Source organism: Rhododendron vialii, chromosome 13a, assembly GCF_030253575.1.
Source record: "Rhododendron vialii isolate Sample 1 chromosome 13a, ASM3025357v1".
Classification (NCBI taxonomy): domain Eukaryota; kingdom Viridiplantae; phylum Streptophyta; class Magnoliopsida; order Ericales; family Ericaceae; genus Rhododendron; species Rhododendron vialii.
In genome coordinates this window covers 3,059,620-3,076,203 of record NC_080569.1, presented here as the reverse complement: position 1 = coordinate 3,076,203, position 16,584 = coordinate 3,059,620, and the positions used below count along the sequence as shown (strand labels likewise).

The 16,584-nt window shown below is 38.4% G+C and overlaps 1 protein-coding gene across 2 annotated transcripts; it reads left to right on the top strand.

Moving 5' to 3' along the window:
* Positions 1 to 4,327: 4,327 nt before the first annotated feature.
* LOC131315018 (protein transport protein SEC24 A-like) lies at positions 4,328 to 15,253 on the top strand. Of its 2 annotated transcripts, XM_058344059.1 has the most exons (13): positions 4,328 to 5,490; positions 5,574 to 5,712; positions 7,367 to 7,557; positions 8,068 to 8,175; positions 8,285 to 8,488; positions 8,678 to 8,909; positions 10,564 to 10,713; positions 10,846 to 11,002; positions 11,705 to 11,832; positions 11,944 to 12,266; positions 12,350 to 12,532; positions 13,482 to 13,717; positions 14,860 to 15,253. In XM_058344059.1, the coding sequence occupies exons 1-12, from the start codon at positions 4,375 to 4,377 to the stop codon at positions 13,713 to 13,715; spliced, it is 3,165 nt and encodes a 1,054-aa protein (XP_058200042.1). In that variant the 5' UTR covers positions 4,328 to 4,374; the 3' UTR covers positions 13,716 to 13,717; positions 14,860 to 15,253. The 2 variants fall into 2 exon arrangements, with proteins under 2 accessions (XP_058200042.1, XP_058200043.1); XM_058344060.1 differs by lacking the exon at positions 14,860 to 15,253 and having other exon boundaries at positions 13,482 to 14,681.
* Positions 15,254 to 16,584: the final 1,331 nt, after the last annotated feature.

Genomic DNA, 16,584 nt, shown 5'->3' with positions numbered 1-16,584 from the left:
TAAATGGGTTTCACTTGATGTTTCCAAGCCCAATCTCGTTAAATTTTTGTAAACCTCTTAATTTTAGCAATTTTCACATTCTATAAAGTAATAAAATCCAAATTACCCTAGAAACTAGAATAACCTCGGCAGATATCTATTTATTTTAATGTTTTTATTTACCAGTACAATAAATGAAAAATATGCACATAATATGGTATGTGGGCCATGTAGTGTTGGAATGAGCTTCATTAGATAACGCCAAATTAATCCCATTTACTGAGTGGGCTGAAAAGCTCAACCCACTCCAATCTCATGAACCTAAATAACAAAAATAAATATTTATATTTAAATTTTTTCATTTCGAAGTTTGGATACTCTGAAAGTCACTTTCAAATGAAAAAGACTGCCTTTATCAATATTAGCTTTAAGGAAGGTCTAAAAATACAACAATTTGTATTTCACCTCGCCATAACATGTCAGTGACACTGTTTTATTGGTGATTAGGTACATTGGTATTTGTTGATACCCAATGAAGCAATGCCATGACTCTTAACTTAATGAACTATACCTCGTACTTGCATAGGAGTAAGTGATTTATTGTGCGAGAAAATTTAGATTTCATTGTGTTTTTTTATGGATCAAAAAACTATTTTAAATGTAAAATGAGTTGTACGAAAGTTTTATTCCAGTGTTCATCATTCTCCTTCAAATCATTACATGATATGTTATGAATATAATTTTCTCCCTCCACTTTCTATTATTTCAGTGTTATTGAAGTCCACTTTGCTAATAAGCATTTGTTGCGAAACTTTTTGCAGGAGATATTGAAGTTGACTTTTTGTAGGATCTCAAAGGTTCATCGCAGGATTGTATAGGCGTTGGCGCATGTTTTAGCTAAGCAGACGGTGGCTAGTTTTATCCCTCGTTCACGAGCAAGATATTTTTTTGGGCAAAACTACCCTTTGGATGGATATGCGATTAGAGCACCCACCCCACATCTAGGATCTCCATCCTAGTTTTCTTGTTCTTTAGCTTAGTTTGTTGTTTGTTTTTCCTTCCTGTAAACTGTTATTTGCTTTAATTGAAGTAAAAAAAACCCCAGAAAAAATAAGTGATTAATGAAGTAATGTGCTGATAAATGAAGGTAACTGAAGGTTAGCCGGTGAAAGGATCAAATCCGAAAATCAACTTTACTACAGGGGTTGAAGTGTAATAAGTTTCCCCTACAGCCCTTGCAGGATCCACAATTCCACACGGTTCAACATCGTACTGTAGCAGAAGGCGGTGTTTTTGTTTGTAAAAATAAAAATAAATAGAAATAAAAATTAATAGGCTTTCTTCTCTTGTTAAACTTCAGCAAATCCTTCTCTCTCTCTCTCTCTCTCTCTCTCTAACCTGTGACTTCAGAAATCTAATTGAAAGCAATCAGATTAACTGCTGTTGTATTGGGCTCGACTGCATCTCCGATCCATCGTAACTCCTGTCTGACACTCCTCCATCGGGATCTTTGATCGGTCACTCCTCCTCCGAATCCTCGCCGGTACGCTCACCGCGAATTCGATCTCGTTTGTTTGATTGATTGCTGCTGTTTTCCTGCAAAATTGGATATTTTAACGGAAGCGTAACTTCAAATTTGTTTTTTTTGGAACGGTAATTGTTCAAATTTTGTTGGTAACGTATCGTAAGTTGTAAGTATCATAATTTTCAGCTGACTCGTAAGTGGTAAGTATCAGGACCAGCTTGTATTGGCAGTATGTGATTGCTTAATATGCGTGCTTCCTTGTTGCCGATAACAATTTTGTTGTATGCTCGTTTTTGTTGGTTTAAAGATTTTCTCTTTACCTGCCGGGAACGGTGTAGTTTTCAAATCACCTAGGACTCAAACTTTAGCTTGACTGTTCTGACCACACACAGTCGCAGCCACACGAAATTACATTGATATAAAAAAACCAATCACAAGGAGGAGTTACAGAACACAAACTATGTAGTTCGGCTAAAATACCTACATAGGTTAGGCACGCTATGTGCTAGGATTTGCGCCAACAAATTACTAATGCATTGGTACTTAAGAAATCACATGCAGCCCGCCAACCTGCCCAACCCGCGCGCAGTCCAACACAAGGGCTTGAGTCCAGTGCTAATCAGTGTTTAGAAAATTCAACATGTTCTGCCGATTATTGGAGTTACCAGTTAGGTTATTTATGTTTGTTTTCATTTGGTGAAGAAGGCAGCAAATCAAAGTAACTAGGAATCGTTACGTACTATAGATTGGATATAGGTTCACGAAGACTATCAGTGCTTTTGGCCTTTTTAACTAAAGGTGTTAATTTTCCCTGTTGAAGAGCACAACGAGGAAGCAAGTCAAGCTCAAACCAATGGGCTTTTTTTTTTTTATGTCGATTTAGGTGAATATACTGGACTCCTGTAAGAGCAATGGGGAATCTGAAATCCCATACTTAAGGCAATAGGGAATCTGAAATCCATACTAATGTGTGATTTAACTGAATCCTTCACATTCTCTTGTGAGCCTACAGTAAGCATCAGTGATTCCTCGTCCACCAGGGCTGATTTGCACGTTTGGAAAATTGTGATTGATTAATCATCCTTACTAGCCTCTGTTCTTGATATACGTGGTAGGGGTTCCACCTTAAAACCGCAAGTATTCTTGTTATTGGAAGCATTCACTATTACTTCAACAGATTGATCCTTTGCACTATTTTTACTTGATGAATTTTTTCTACTTCCTCACCACAATCGTGGTTTTCTAAAAAATCATCATATTTAATGTGGAGACCCATGAAGCCACCGAAAGATCATAAATGAAAATTTAATTTCTATCTTAAGACTTTGACAGGGAACGGGAATGAGTACTCCATGGGCCCCACGAGCAATTCGTATATGATCTAGGAGGATATTGATATGTTATCATTATGTATTTAGATGTTAGGATTTTACTTGTAGTATCAATTGTTATTTTAGGAGTTATCCTACGTAGAAATCTAGGTTATGTTTCTTTCGTTAGTAGTTTAGTTGTTATTTTAGATTAATATATCCTACTTAGAAATCTAGGTTATGTTTTTTTATCTTTTGAAGAACCTATTCAAAGGGCTGTACTCATTCCATTCAATCACTTGATGAAGTATATTCGATTTTGAATATGGTATTTGTTAAAGCATCCACCTCAAGACCAATTGGCAATGAGTGGAGAGGCCGCCCAAGCTCATATACTAGTTTTTGAGGAGATAATTAACCAATGTAGGACAATTTCCAACACTCCCCCTCACGTGCGTCCCTCGACTCGCACGTGGAGAGGTCAACAAAGGATCCGGGCAAAACAAAGTGCAACTATGGCACAAACAAAGGGGAAAAGCCTCAGAAAATCTAGCTCTGATACTATATAACAGCATCCACCTCAAGACCAATTGGCAATGAGTGGAGAGGCCGTCCAGGCTCATATACTAGTTTTGGAGGAGATAATTAACCGATGTGGGACAATTTCCAACAGTATTGATACAAAGATAGCACTACTTCCATAGGCACATGGATGTCTAGGGGTCCTTAGGCACCAGGATACCTAGGGTTGTTATTTTCATATGTTGTTCTTGATCATCATGCATCAACATGAATTATTGGTGTAGTAACTCAGTTGAGGAATTTTGGTTCAGTAAATTGATCTGTATTTGACTTTGCAATTGGCTTCGTATTTGCACTTCCTTGAAGCTGACTTTCTGGTTTTGCCCTGAAAAGGTGGTTGATTTTCTGCTTCGTCAACTAGTCCAAGGACACTAAGAGACAAGAAAGTATTTTTTTTTCTGTATATCAATCTTATTTTGTCTTTGGTAAATGGCGCTTACAAGGTGACAGTTCATTTTTGGAAAAAATTGAAAGTCTTGTGCAAAGAATATTGTGGACTTATATTCATGGATCCATTGTTTGATGTATGCCAGCTACACATTTAGACTCACACTCCATACCCTTACCAGAATGTCAAATATCCAACGTGGATACTTCATACTTTTAGAGAATGTCCATGTAACATATAGACCTACAAACTCATGGAGATGATGCGTTTTGCACTGCACTCTGGTCATAACATAATTTTCTTGTTGGCCATTGAGTAAAATTTCCACATCAAGCTTATTCCATGTTTTTGTCAAGCAATAGCCTCAAGATTCTCGATTATAATGTGTTTTTGATGATGTTTTCTTTTGTGTTTATAATGTTCAACTATAACAACTTTCTTCTTGTGTATACTTTCTGGGTTACTCTATGAGCCTTGGCTTTTTGATTAGTTTTTGTTAATTGCCTACTTTATAATGACAAATTTTATGTTTCACGTTCTCAATTCTGTACATGGAAGCATAGTCATTGGAAGGAGATCGAGTGTAAGATATGAACACCATGGGGACAGAAAATCCTAACCGTGGAAATTTCCCTCAAAGGCCTACTTCTTCTCCAAGCTTTGCTGCTTCTCCTCCTCCTCCAACCTTTGCTGCTGCTTCTCAGAGCACAACACCCTTTTTATCATCTGGCCCCGTGGTTGGGCCGGAGGCCTCTGCGTTTAGAACAACAACACCTACTGCTTTCCAGACTTCAAGGCCTTTCTTACCATCTGCGCCAGTTGTTGGACCTGAAGCATCTGGCTCTAGACCAACACAAACAGGTAGGTATAATGATCCATCTATGCCTCCTCCACAATCATCTCATGCCCCACCTGGTGTTGGATCTTTCCAGCACTTCCGGACCCCACAATTTCCTTCAACAGGTCAAATAGCCACTCCACACATTTCCGCTCCAGGACAGCCAGTTTTTTCCCCACCAATTAGATATCCCACAGGTCATGTTCCTTCCCCGCCTGTTTCTGCTCCTCTGCAGCCCCAGATACCTGTGCCCATGGGATCCCCTCCTCAGAGCATAAACCAGTTGCCTTCTGGCATGAATATTCCTCCATCATCTTTACATTCATCATTTTCTGCTCCAAGGCCAACCTTGCAACCATTACAGTCAGGTTTTCCTCGTTATCCTAGTAACCCAACTAATGCAGTTACACAACCTCCTCCTGTACAGTCTGCGCAGTTTATCACCAATCAAGGAGGTTACGGTCCTGTCCCACCTGCAACATCTGCCTCTTTTCCTTCCCGTCAAGGAGGTTATGTTCCCTCTCCTCCTGTTGCTGCTCCACTAGGTGTCTATTCAAGGGAACACATGCAACACCAAGGTTTTGGACCTCCAATGGGAGCTGTGCAGGGCTTGACAGAAGACTTCAGCTCTCTATCTGTTGCGTCTGTCCCTGGATCAATTGATCCAGGACTTGATTCTAAAGCATTGCCAAGACCATTAGATGGTGACGTGGAGCCGAAGTCTTTTGCTGATACATATCCAATGAATTGCGATCCTAGATATCTACGTCTTACAACTTGTGCAATGCCAAATTCTCAGTCTTTGGTTTCAAGATGGCATTTGCCTCTTGGAGCTGTTGTTTGTCCTCTAGCAGAAGCTCCTGATGGGGTGAGTATATGTATTGCACTGTGCTGATGTCAGACATGCTTCAACATTTTTAGTCTTTCTCATTGTATACCCTCTGCATGCAGGAGGAGGTGCCGGTAGTTAACTTTGCCCCAACTGGCATTATTCGTTGTAGAAGATGTCGAACATATGTGAACCCATATGTGACATTCACAGATGGTGGAAGAAAGTGGCGTTGCAACATCTGTGCTTTGCTTAATGAAGGTAAATTTCCTACTTCCTTCAGAAGAAAGTATGTTTTGTCATATGGACATACTGGGCTTTATGGGAGCGAAAAATATAGGTATTGATCTAAACTAGTAATCTTCTATGCAACATGGATGCTAGTGCATGAATCTGGTGCAAATAAATGTGTCTGTCTTGGGTCATTAGTTCCCACGTCCTAGGATATCCTACACGGTTTGGTTTTTTCAGGTCTTATACTCTTTTTTCATTACCCCAGGGTAAAATGGTGTTTCTCTGTAACAGTGCTAGTACCGATACTGATCCAGACAAGTTCTATTTAGGAGAATTATTCTTTATTTTACGTTTTGATAAGTGATTTTTTTGTATCGCAACAGCTTCAATGGAATGGTGCCCGAGCACAAAAAGGCCTTATCAAACCTATACTTCCTAAACTCAAAAAAGCAGGCTAAAGACAAAAAGGCCCGCTCTAATTACAAGTAAGTGAATCTACAAAGTCAACAAAAGAATCTACACTCAGGGTAATCGAACCCATCACCCACCTATAGCATATAGTGAACAACGATTCTTAAGTGAGGAATGGACTCCTCCAAGTTTTGAAAGGATCTTCTGATCTGATCCATCCAAATCCTTCGGTAAAGACATAAAGAAGAAAGACTCGAAACCTTCCACCTATTCTGCCCGACCCTTGTGCCTCTAAAACTGTTCAAGACCCCCACCACATCACCTGTTGTGCCCAAACAATGCCGAAGAAGGAGAAGATTACACTCCAAAATCCTCTAGCTGCAGGGAGATGGATAAGAAGATTTAAACGGTTATTAAGAAGTGTGCTCTCGACAGAGCTCAATGGAGAAAATGGATTCATGTAGTGGACCCCAATTGATTCGGACTAAGGATCGTTTTTTTTTTTTTTTTGGGTTTGGTTAGAATAAGTTTCTTGTTCTAGAAGAACTATGTCCGTGTTTGTGAATACCTTGTAGCCCTCAGTCAGATTAGTGTTTTGGTGATTAATGATTAATGTGAAAATTTTTTATTTTGATAACCGGATGACTTTGCCAGCTTGCACTCACCTTGATTAATTTGTTGTAGCCCTTAGGCAGATTAGTGTTTTGGTGATTAATTAGCAATATGAAACTTTTTTTTATAACCGGATGTCTGGGCCAGCTTGAGCACACCTCGACTAATTCTGGGCACTGTAGTTAACGACCAGGCAAACCCTCTAATGGTCCCAAGCCGTGGGATTCGAACATCCGATCTCATGGTAGACAAGAAGTTATTAGCTTTCTCATGTCCACTTGGCCAAACCGCTTGGGGCTGATTGTAATGAAGGTTGAGAGAGTGGCCTAGTGGCCTATTTTCTTTTTAGTTATGGGTATTCTAGTTATGTGCATGTAACCTGCCAAACTCTTTTTAAGTCATATGATGTGATTAGGTACATCACTTTCTAACTCCATGGACGACCAGAAAAAATGACCATCTGATTGGAGGAAAATGCGTCATTGGTTTTTTCTTTTTTAATTACACTTGTGGCAGACATTTCCACTTATGTTCGTCATGTATGCTTACATGGAATGTTTCCCACTTATTACAGCATATTTTCAGAATTTGCTGTCTGTGTGTGTTTGTTTGTATGCACACACGCTGACCTATTTTATCTCGGGCATCTCATATCCAGTTTCGGGTGATTATTTTGCACATTTGGATCCTAGCGGTAGAAGAGTGGACTTGAATGAACGGCCTGAGCTTACGAAGGGTAGTGTTGAATTTATTGCTCCGGCTGAGTATATGGTGCGGCCTCCAATGCCTCCGCTATATTTTTTCCTGATTGACGTATCAATATCAGCTGTTAGAAGTGGAATGCTTGAGGTATGCACTTTTAGCTAATAAGGACAGACCTTTAGCAATTTATCTCGCACTGTTTCCTGCCCATGCATTTCATTATTTGAATTGTTTTCTATACAACCACAAATTTATGGTTCTCTGTTTTTTTTTTTCTTTTTTTCTATAATTTTTTTTCTTGTTTCTGTGCAATCTAAGTTAGAAAAGTGGTAAGGGCTTCAGTTATATAGTATCAAAAGCTCTTTTTACAGTTAGTAATGTGTATGGGCTGGCCATATTGTGTGCTACTGGCAATGTCATGTTTGTGGCACTGTTGAAGTGGTTACAAAGTTGGACTCGTATAGTTGTGAGCTTCCTTTCTTAAGATGATGCTCTTCTCTTTATATAATACTGCTCGAGTATTGTGCTAAACTATAATGCTAATATGCACTTTTGGTTTGATTATATTTACTTTAAATGAAAACCATTTGACAGCTGAGACTGCATTTTCACTTTATGACTTGGATTTATATATATATTTTTGATGTTCCTTTTCAGGTTGTGGCACAAACTGTTAAGTCTTGTTTGGATGGATTGCCTGGCTACCCCAGAACACGAGTTGGGTTCATCACTTTTGACAGCAATATACATTTTTATAACATGAAGGCAAGCAAAGCAGTGATTTTTTGTTGCTGCTTATTAGACAACATGATTTCTTTCTCTTTCTTCCTACATTTATCCATGTTGACTGATGTTTAGGTTTCTCTTGTGCCAGTCATCGTTGGTGCAGCCTCAAATGATGGTGGTTTCAGATCTTGATGATTTATTTGTTCCTTTGCCCGATGATCTCCTTGTCAACTTGTCAGAATCAAGGATTGTAGTGGATGCTTTTCTAGATAGTTTAGCCTCCATGTTTCAGGACAATGTCAATGTGGAATCAGCTTTTGGTCCAGCTCTTAAGGCAGCATATATGGTTATGGTGTGCTCCGTTCTTTCTTCTTGTTACCTGTGCCATTTTAACTGTTAACTCTTAATGTTTGTCCAGTTAGTTTCAGTCTTTAAGTATTATTTTATCTTCTGACGTATGGTTGTTAGTACCATATTCTTTTCTTCTGAGTTTGGCCATCTTTTTACTTAGCACTGACATATTCCTCTCCTGGTCTTACAGGGCCAACTTGGTGGCAAATTGTTAATTTTCCAAAATACGCTACCTTCACTTGGTGTTGGCCGCCTTAGGTTGCGTGGAGATGACCTTCGTGTCTACGGAACAGATAAAGAGCATGCAATAAGGATAGCTGAAGATCCATTTTACAAGCAGATGGCTGCTGATTGTACTAAATACCAGATAGCGGTGAATATATATGCATTCAGTGACAAGTACACTGACATAGCGTCCCTTGGTAAATGTCGTTTTAAGCATCTTTGTGGCTTCACTTCAAGTCGATTGTTCTCGAGTCTGAAATAGAAACTCAAGGGGTCGTTTGGATGTAGTACATGGTTCTTGATGTTTTTTTTCATTTGTTTCCAAAACAAGTGAAACCACTTTTATTGGGTCATCATTTGGAGCCTTGTTTTGAAGATGGTTTCAAGAAATTAAGGACAAAAATATGCATCACGTGTTTTTTGTTTTGTTATTGGGTTGTCGAAAGAAATAACACGAAAATGTGAACAAGCACGAATTGAAGGGCCCAAAACAATCATACATGATGTTTTTAAGGACTTTATCTTTCATGGTTAGGTACTGTTGTTAGGACTAATTATGCCATGACTTTGTGTTTATCCTTTAAGTCACCATTGATTCTTATATCTAGACTTTGAGAAGTTATTTAATGTTGGTGAGGTCTGTATTATAATATTTTCATGTTATGTGCACATTGTTTTGCTTTGTACTTTTGGTGATGGGAAACTTTTGAAGTTCTTCTTTATATGATGTATTTTTATTTATTTTTTTATTTATGCATATTCATGTCTCATACTACAGAATATCTGAATTGCTTAGAGTAAGTATTTAATAAAGTAGGATGTGGGGTTGCTTGGTTGATACAAACCCCTTAGCTGGACTGCCCTTCTATCTTCTGGTGCTAGGATGGCTGACTGAAAGAGGAGAGGGTTGAAACTGTAAGATGGGATTTTTTTATTGTTACGATAAGAGATTCTCAAGGCCTGGTTTGTCATGTCTTAAAATGTTAGAAATTGCAGAAAATGGAAAGGAGTAGAGAAAACAGATAGGCATTCATGGGCTTCTCATGTGGTACTAGGTTGGCTTCATGTAGACTCTAAGAGCAACACCAAAGGGAGGAAACAATAACTTTTGCCAAATTTATACGTTGATGACTTATGTTGCAATTTGAAGTCACTTGGAGCAAGTACACTCCAAGGGGCTCTTCAAACTTTAAACTTTTGTTGCTATTTCTTTGACTTTGAGGGACCCATTTTGTTAAAGAACTAATTTTAACCTATTTCTTAAAGTGTATTGGTTGAGTTGGCAATTTGAAGAGTTATTTCTCAGTCTTCAAACTTGGAGACAGAGAAAGCTAAAGCAGAATAGTCTAGTACATTTGCTTGTTCCCATGCAGGAGTTTTTGCTTACACAGTTCTCAAATTTGATATAAATCTCATTTTGCTAGTTTCCTTGGAGATGTTCCAAGAGGTTCCACAAGCTTTCAAAATATCTTTGACCTAAACTCCATTGAATTGAAAGCATACCAGAATATCGTTGACCTAAGATGAGCCCTCCTTCAACTAGGACTGACTTAACAATTAGCCACTAAAGTTTCAAAATTCCACAATCCTTCTAGCCTAACTCGAAATCACATCTACTTGTCTAATGATGTTACTTGGCCTTAGCTGCGACTCGTGGACAACCACTGTTATCCCCTTCAGCAATTTTTGTTGCAAAACTGCCCGTTACCTTTGAAACAAAACCCGCCTAATCCCAAGTAGGTTCTACCACCTAATTTTCCTTTTTTCTTGAGCGCCTTTTGATTTCTTGCATTGGACCAGATATACCTAATCACATTTGTCATTTCAATATTATTTTTTTGGTGTATATAGGAACTTTGGCTAAATATACTGGTGGTCAAGTATACTACTATCCAAGCTTTCACTCAGCCATTCACAAAGAGAAGTTGAGACATGAGCTAACCAGAGATCTTACAAGAGAAACTGCTTGGGAAGCTGTTATGCGCATAAGATGTGGAAAAGGCAAGTCATTCTGGCAGTCTAAATACCACTATGTTTAATTCATTGCCTCTTATCTCCTTTCAACTTTCAGGAAGCTTCTCCTCTTTAAGTTGGGTAGTAGAAGCTAATTTTTTCGCTTTCTTGTCCTATTAGGTGTGAGGTTCACATCTTATCATGGTAACTTTATGTTGCGGTCCACGGATTTATTAGCGCTCCCAGCTGTAGACTGTGATAAAGCTTTTGCATTGCAGTTGACCCTTGAAGAAACATTATTGACAATGCAGACTGTATATTTCCAAGTTGCTTTATTGTATCCTTTATCCTTTACTTCATGAGAAAGAAGTTCAAGAATGCTCTCTTGGCACATGAGCATGGAAATGTGTGGCATATCTATTTTTGGAAAATTGTCTTTTGTTTCCTTTCAAGTTTTCACCCCTACATGATGCAAAAGAAAATTATTACATGGTAATGTTTTGTTTCTCTTGATCATTTGTTCATAAAGAATATATGGTTATGACCCCCTGATGCTCCAATTTTTTTTTTTTTTTTGTTTTTTGCACCCTTGCTGTTGGTACAAGAGATCTTCTTTAATCCCTGCATTTCCTTAGAGGATAAGGAGTTGAGGACTCATTTTATTTTATTTTTGTTTTTTGCACCCTTGCTGTTGGTACAAGAGATCTTCTTTAATCCCTGCATTTCCTTAGAGGATAAGGAGTTGAGGACTCATATACATCTCAGAGAGACATATTCTTTAGCTACAAGACAACCTTTCGCTTGAGCATGAAGTGAATTCCTGTCATTGACCATGTTCTTTCTGTATATGATTTTATGTCTTTGCTTGATATTCTCGATGATTTGTTCTGTTTGAAATTTTCTTTTTCCTCGTTAGTATGCCTTTATATTTAACTTGTTTCCCCCCAGAATTTCTTTGTTCTGAACATGCACTGTAAATCCCAAGGCAATTCTAATGGGTGCAGTAGATAAAAAAATTACGTTCCTTAACCATCAAAAGATTCACTTCATCTTCTGGAGAGAGGCGTATCAGAGTACATACTGCAGCGGTGCCTGTGGTTGCAGATCTTGGAGAGATGTATCGCCATGCTGATACTGGCGCCATAGTTTCTTTGCTTTGTAGGCTAGGTACAAAAGGCGCCTCGCTTCTTCACATGCTAGTTTTTCAAATTTGACTATGGCATTAGTCTTGATTCTTACTTTTTGTTTCCAACAAGTCTGAACTGAACTATTGTGCAGCAATAGAGAAAACTCTGACCTATAAACTGGAAGAAGCTCGAAACTCGGTTCAGCAGAGGATTGTCAAAGCTCTAAAAGAATATCGAAATTTATATGCTGTGCAGCATCGCTTGGTAGGCAGGATGATATATCCAGAATCATTGAAGTTCTTGCCGCTATATGGGTTAGCACTCTGCAAATCAATTCCCCTTCGTGGTGGATATGCTGATGCACAGCTTGACGAACGCTGTGCAGCAGGGCACACTATGATGACTTTACCTGTTAGAAATTTGTTGCAGTTGCTATATCCAAATTTGGTTCGAATTGATGAGGTTCTCATGAAGGTATATAACTGTCTGGTGTTTGAATTTACTGCAATTATGCTGTTCTCACAGATTTTACAGCTCTAGCTGCATCTTATTTGTAGGCTAAATCTACGGCTGATGAGTTTAAGGTTTCGAGGCTACCACTCACAGCAGAGAGCCTAGATTCCAGAGGCCTTTATATTTATGATGACGGTTTTCGGTTTGTTATATGGTTCGGTAGAATGGTTTCACCTGATATAGTTATGAATCTACTCGGTCAAGACTTTGCTGCAGACCTTTCGAAGGTATATTTCTTCTATTCCATAAATTTTTATATTACATCTCTATTTTTTTAGAACACAGTTACCTCTTGCACCTTTTGATGTTAGTCTCTGGTGTTGCGGTGGTTGTGATTTTTTTGACATGTTTTGGTCTGGATCTCAATTACCATCTCATTTATTTTTGATATTGTACTGTTTTTTCTCTAAGTCTTAGTGTCGAACGTGCAGCATATTTTTGCTTCTAACATGAAGAGAGCGAGCAAAAATTCACGTGTCCTTATTCTGTGCTATGTTACCAGAGCATAGAGGGAGAGCAATTGAGTGGTAATTTTAAGACTCTCCTATAGTCCTAGGATTCTAGGAATTTCATAAAGTGGATATATGTACCTATGAGAATACTAATGCTGGTGGTTAGTGTAAATTCTGGAAAAATGATGGAAGAGGATGAAGATGGAGAGAAACTTAAGGTTCTTCAAGGCACACCAATGATGTTTCCTGTAAGAAGATATCTGCCCCAAGATTTCACCAGTCGACTGACTGCGTTTGCACAAAGATATCCGACCCGAACTCCTATGGAGTTTTATGTTTACCAAGTAAGAAATTAAAATGTAGAATGTGAATTCTAGAGTTCGAGAGAGTTCATTCTTTTGTTTTGGTGGAAATTCGTTTCATAACCAATTCCAAGAAGTGGATTGCCTCTGGGTGCCTGAGCATTCGTGAACTACCCTTTGGTTTAAGTTAGGTTAACTTCGTTCTACTTGTTCTGGTGTGATGCATGTAATTTTCCCTGCATTCCATAGATTTTCACTGCAGTAAGAGGAAACCTTTTTCCCTTAAGTACCCATTGTAATCTTGAAGTACACAGATGCATTTTATTTTTATTTTTTAATGTCCTTTGCTTTAACTGCTGCTTTTGAGTTGTGCAGTAATTGACCCCTTCTAATGCTCTATTCTTTTGGTCGTTGCAAGTCAGGTTATTTTGTGTGAGCGGGATAGTGAAATGTCAAGGAAGCTGATGGCAATACTTGAGAAAATTAGGGAAGCTGACCCTTCATATTATCAGCTATGTCACCTTGTAAGACAAGGTGACCAACCTAGAGAAGGTTTCTTTCTCCTTGCAAACCTAGTTGAGGACCAGGCTGGTGGTATGAACGGTTATTTAGATTGGATCCTGCAAATTCACCGGCAAGTGCAACAAAATCCTTAGAGGTAAAAATGAGTTGTTCTCAACATGATGTTTGGGGGACGCTTTTAATTGTGTTCTCAACAATGAGTATCTCCCACTATTTTTCGACTTTTTGTTTGAGAGGCTAAAAGTGGAATGCTAATATCATCTTGTCTAATTAAAAGCCCGTGTCTTTGATGGGAAATGTTTGGGTTGGGTTAAGTTTAAAAAAAAAAAAAGCATTTACGTGGTAGCGACGAGCAACATCGAAAAATACCTTCCCGGCCGATGGGACTCTACCTCAAAAAGGTAACTTCTCGTGTTCAATTGACTCCTTTCTGGCTTTACCTTTAAATAAGGGTTCTCTTTCCTCCTGAGGGAAAGCCCTTTCCAGATGGCGTAGTGCATCACTGTCTTGGAAGCCTGCCCTAAAGATAGGAGTTCTTATCTCTACCGCCTATCCAACCAGAAGACTCTTATTAGTGGTGGAGTGCTTCGAGTAGGATCCCATCCCATCCCATCCCATCCTATCCCAGCAGTCAAAACTTCCTGACCCTGCTCACCTTCCTCTGAAGCTGGAATGCCTTTCTTGTTCAGAAATCAGGTTTCTGCCATCCATCAATAGGCTAGATTCCTGAAGCTTCTACTTGAATATGGATACGGAAGCTTGTTTGAGAGATGACGTAATTGATGAGGGACACAGATATAGTCACCAACATGTGTGCATCTTCATCATGCTATGACAGGAATAGCTTGGTATTTTCAGTTCCTCTATCTGATTGCAGTTGTGAGCGGTTAAATTTAATTCATAGTTTCATACTATTTTGTTTTGGTTTCAGGTCCAATTTAAGTTTCAAACTTATAGCCTCGAAACAGATTTGTTGTTAAATTGTATTGTAAGTGCGAAGCCTAAACACATCTTATCTTAGGACCTAAACTAATTGTATTACGTTCTAAGCTTGAAAGTTGCGAGACAAGATGGTTTACCTGAGCTGTATTCTAAAACAAGCCACGTTGTGTTTATTACATTATGGCTATACGGTAAGCTAGTTAAAAACTACTTGACCGTTTAAGGGTGGATGAATACTCATTCATGAAGTTTGAATTTGGCATTGTATTGTCTCATACTGCATTCATGGGACAAGTCCTCGTTCTTATGTAATCATTTTCTTCTGATGTCCTCCAGATTTTACATTCTAGCTGGGATTTTATCATTGCCATGTTCCGGCCTTTTTGCCAATGATGTCCTACGTGAATTTAGACATAATCTAGATTTGGCTGGTGCCTCCCTGGTAAAAAAGGACATGGTTCCATTTCTGATGTCCTCTTTTTTTTCTTTTTTTTTCCCCTTTGACGGTGTATCAGAAAAAGAAGGGAGGAAATTTTGCGTGATGTATTTATTACCCATTTTTGGTAGTTATCTTTTGCATTTGTTTTCCTGTCTGTTCTATTTTAAAATTGTGGTGCCCAGTGCAGTGTACTCAAATGTCAAGTATGTCATAATAGATTGTTGCTTATTTCCACACTTTCAGATATTTAAAGGGCCGTGAAAAAAATAATAGTTAAAGGGAATTTGTTTATATGGACTTCTATGCTTGGTTGCTTGCTTAATTTTGAAAAGTTTATAGTTCCAAAGTACATTCCGTAATGGACCCAGGGATGTTGCATGGCAGGGAAAGTTCCCTGCTAAGCGAGTGCTGAGCGGTTGATCCGGCCGTTCATCTCGACACGAATAGCTCAGATCAAATCTGAGCGTGTTTGTGTGTTTTCTCAACTGGTGGGAGAGAAACAGGAGAAGGGGACCCTTTGGATGAGAAGCACATGGGTCCATCCTTTTGGTATTTCTAAGCGACATTTCGCATGGGTTTGGCTTGAAATTTGATTCATTGAATTTTTTTTCGTAAATTTTGAACTTTTGTTATTTTAAATAATTATTCGTGCTTCCAGAGCAACCTTCCCTCCCGTAAAAGGGGCATAACTATTTACTACTAAAGCTTTGAATAATTTTTCCACCATATAAGTTGACACTTACAACAAGGTATTGGAGAGAGATGTTATTGGAGACCGTGTGCAGAGAAAGGGGGTTGGTTCTAGAGGCCCGAAGCGAACAAAGTCATAATCTCTTGATTGTTGTGGCAATTCGAAAAAAAAGAGAATGATAAAAAAAATTATTTCATTACGAAAATATCATGAAAGTGATGATATTCATCACATGAAATTGATCACTAATATCCAACCAAATGACAGACGTAAATAGGTGACAAAAATTCTTTTGTGGAATATAGCACTTCTCTAATCCGAATGTTTCAAATGTTATTTGTTATCTATGATTATCCTTTAGTTATGTTAAAGTTGTAAAATTAGCTAGAAGTGAAGTCAAAGTTGCTCATGACATTGCCAGGCAGCTCTTTTGTCATTGTAATATTTGATGAATGAATGTATGGGTTGATTTTGTTCGTAAAAAAAAATAGTAGTCGATAAATTTTTGGTAACGAAGGAATCTATGGATGCTTTTGCTCCTTGATAGAAACAACTTTTTTTTTTCTAAAATACTTGTGCCACTCATTCATGGTAATTAATGAGTTCGCATGTTCAAAACTTACGGAGTCCAAACATTTTAAATCTTGGGCTACTGCGCAAGGATGGGATCAGGGGGGGTCTAGTGGCGGCGACCGCCACGACAAGAATTTTATAAAATGTAATTATTATATGTAAAAAATGTAATCATTATATGTAATTAATGAGCATAAGTATCTTCGGTGGCTCTGAAGAAGACCAAACTCAACTTAAATTCAAACGCAAGTGAAGTGGAGTGGAGTGCAATTGGTACCTCCCTTATACTCCCATAAAACATAGGCAAGGTTCGATTCTGGTAAGCACTTATCCCCCTCTCCAAGTCCCTTAGAATAGA

What these genes read in the sequence shown, in the direction of transcription:
- LOC131315018 (XM_058344059.1), top strand. Translation starts at nt 4,375, where the DNA reads ATGAACACCATGGGGACAGAAAATCCTAACCGTGGAAATTTCCCTCAA. An exon ending in GCGCATAAGATGTGGAAAAG is followed by an intron (nt 10,714 to 10,845) that starts GCAAGTCATTCT and finishes TTGTCCTATTAG; the next exon opens with GTGTGAGGTTCACATCTTAT. An exon ending in TTGATGAGGTTCTCATGAAG is followed by an intron (nt 12,267 to 12,349) that starts GTATATAACTGT and finishes TCTTATTTGTAG; the next exon opens with GCTAAATCTACGGCTGATGA.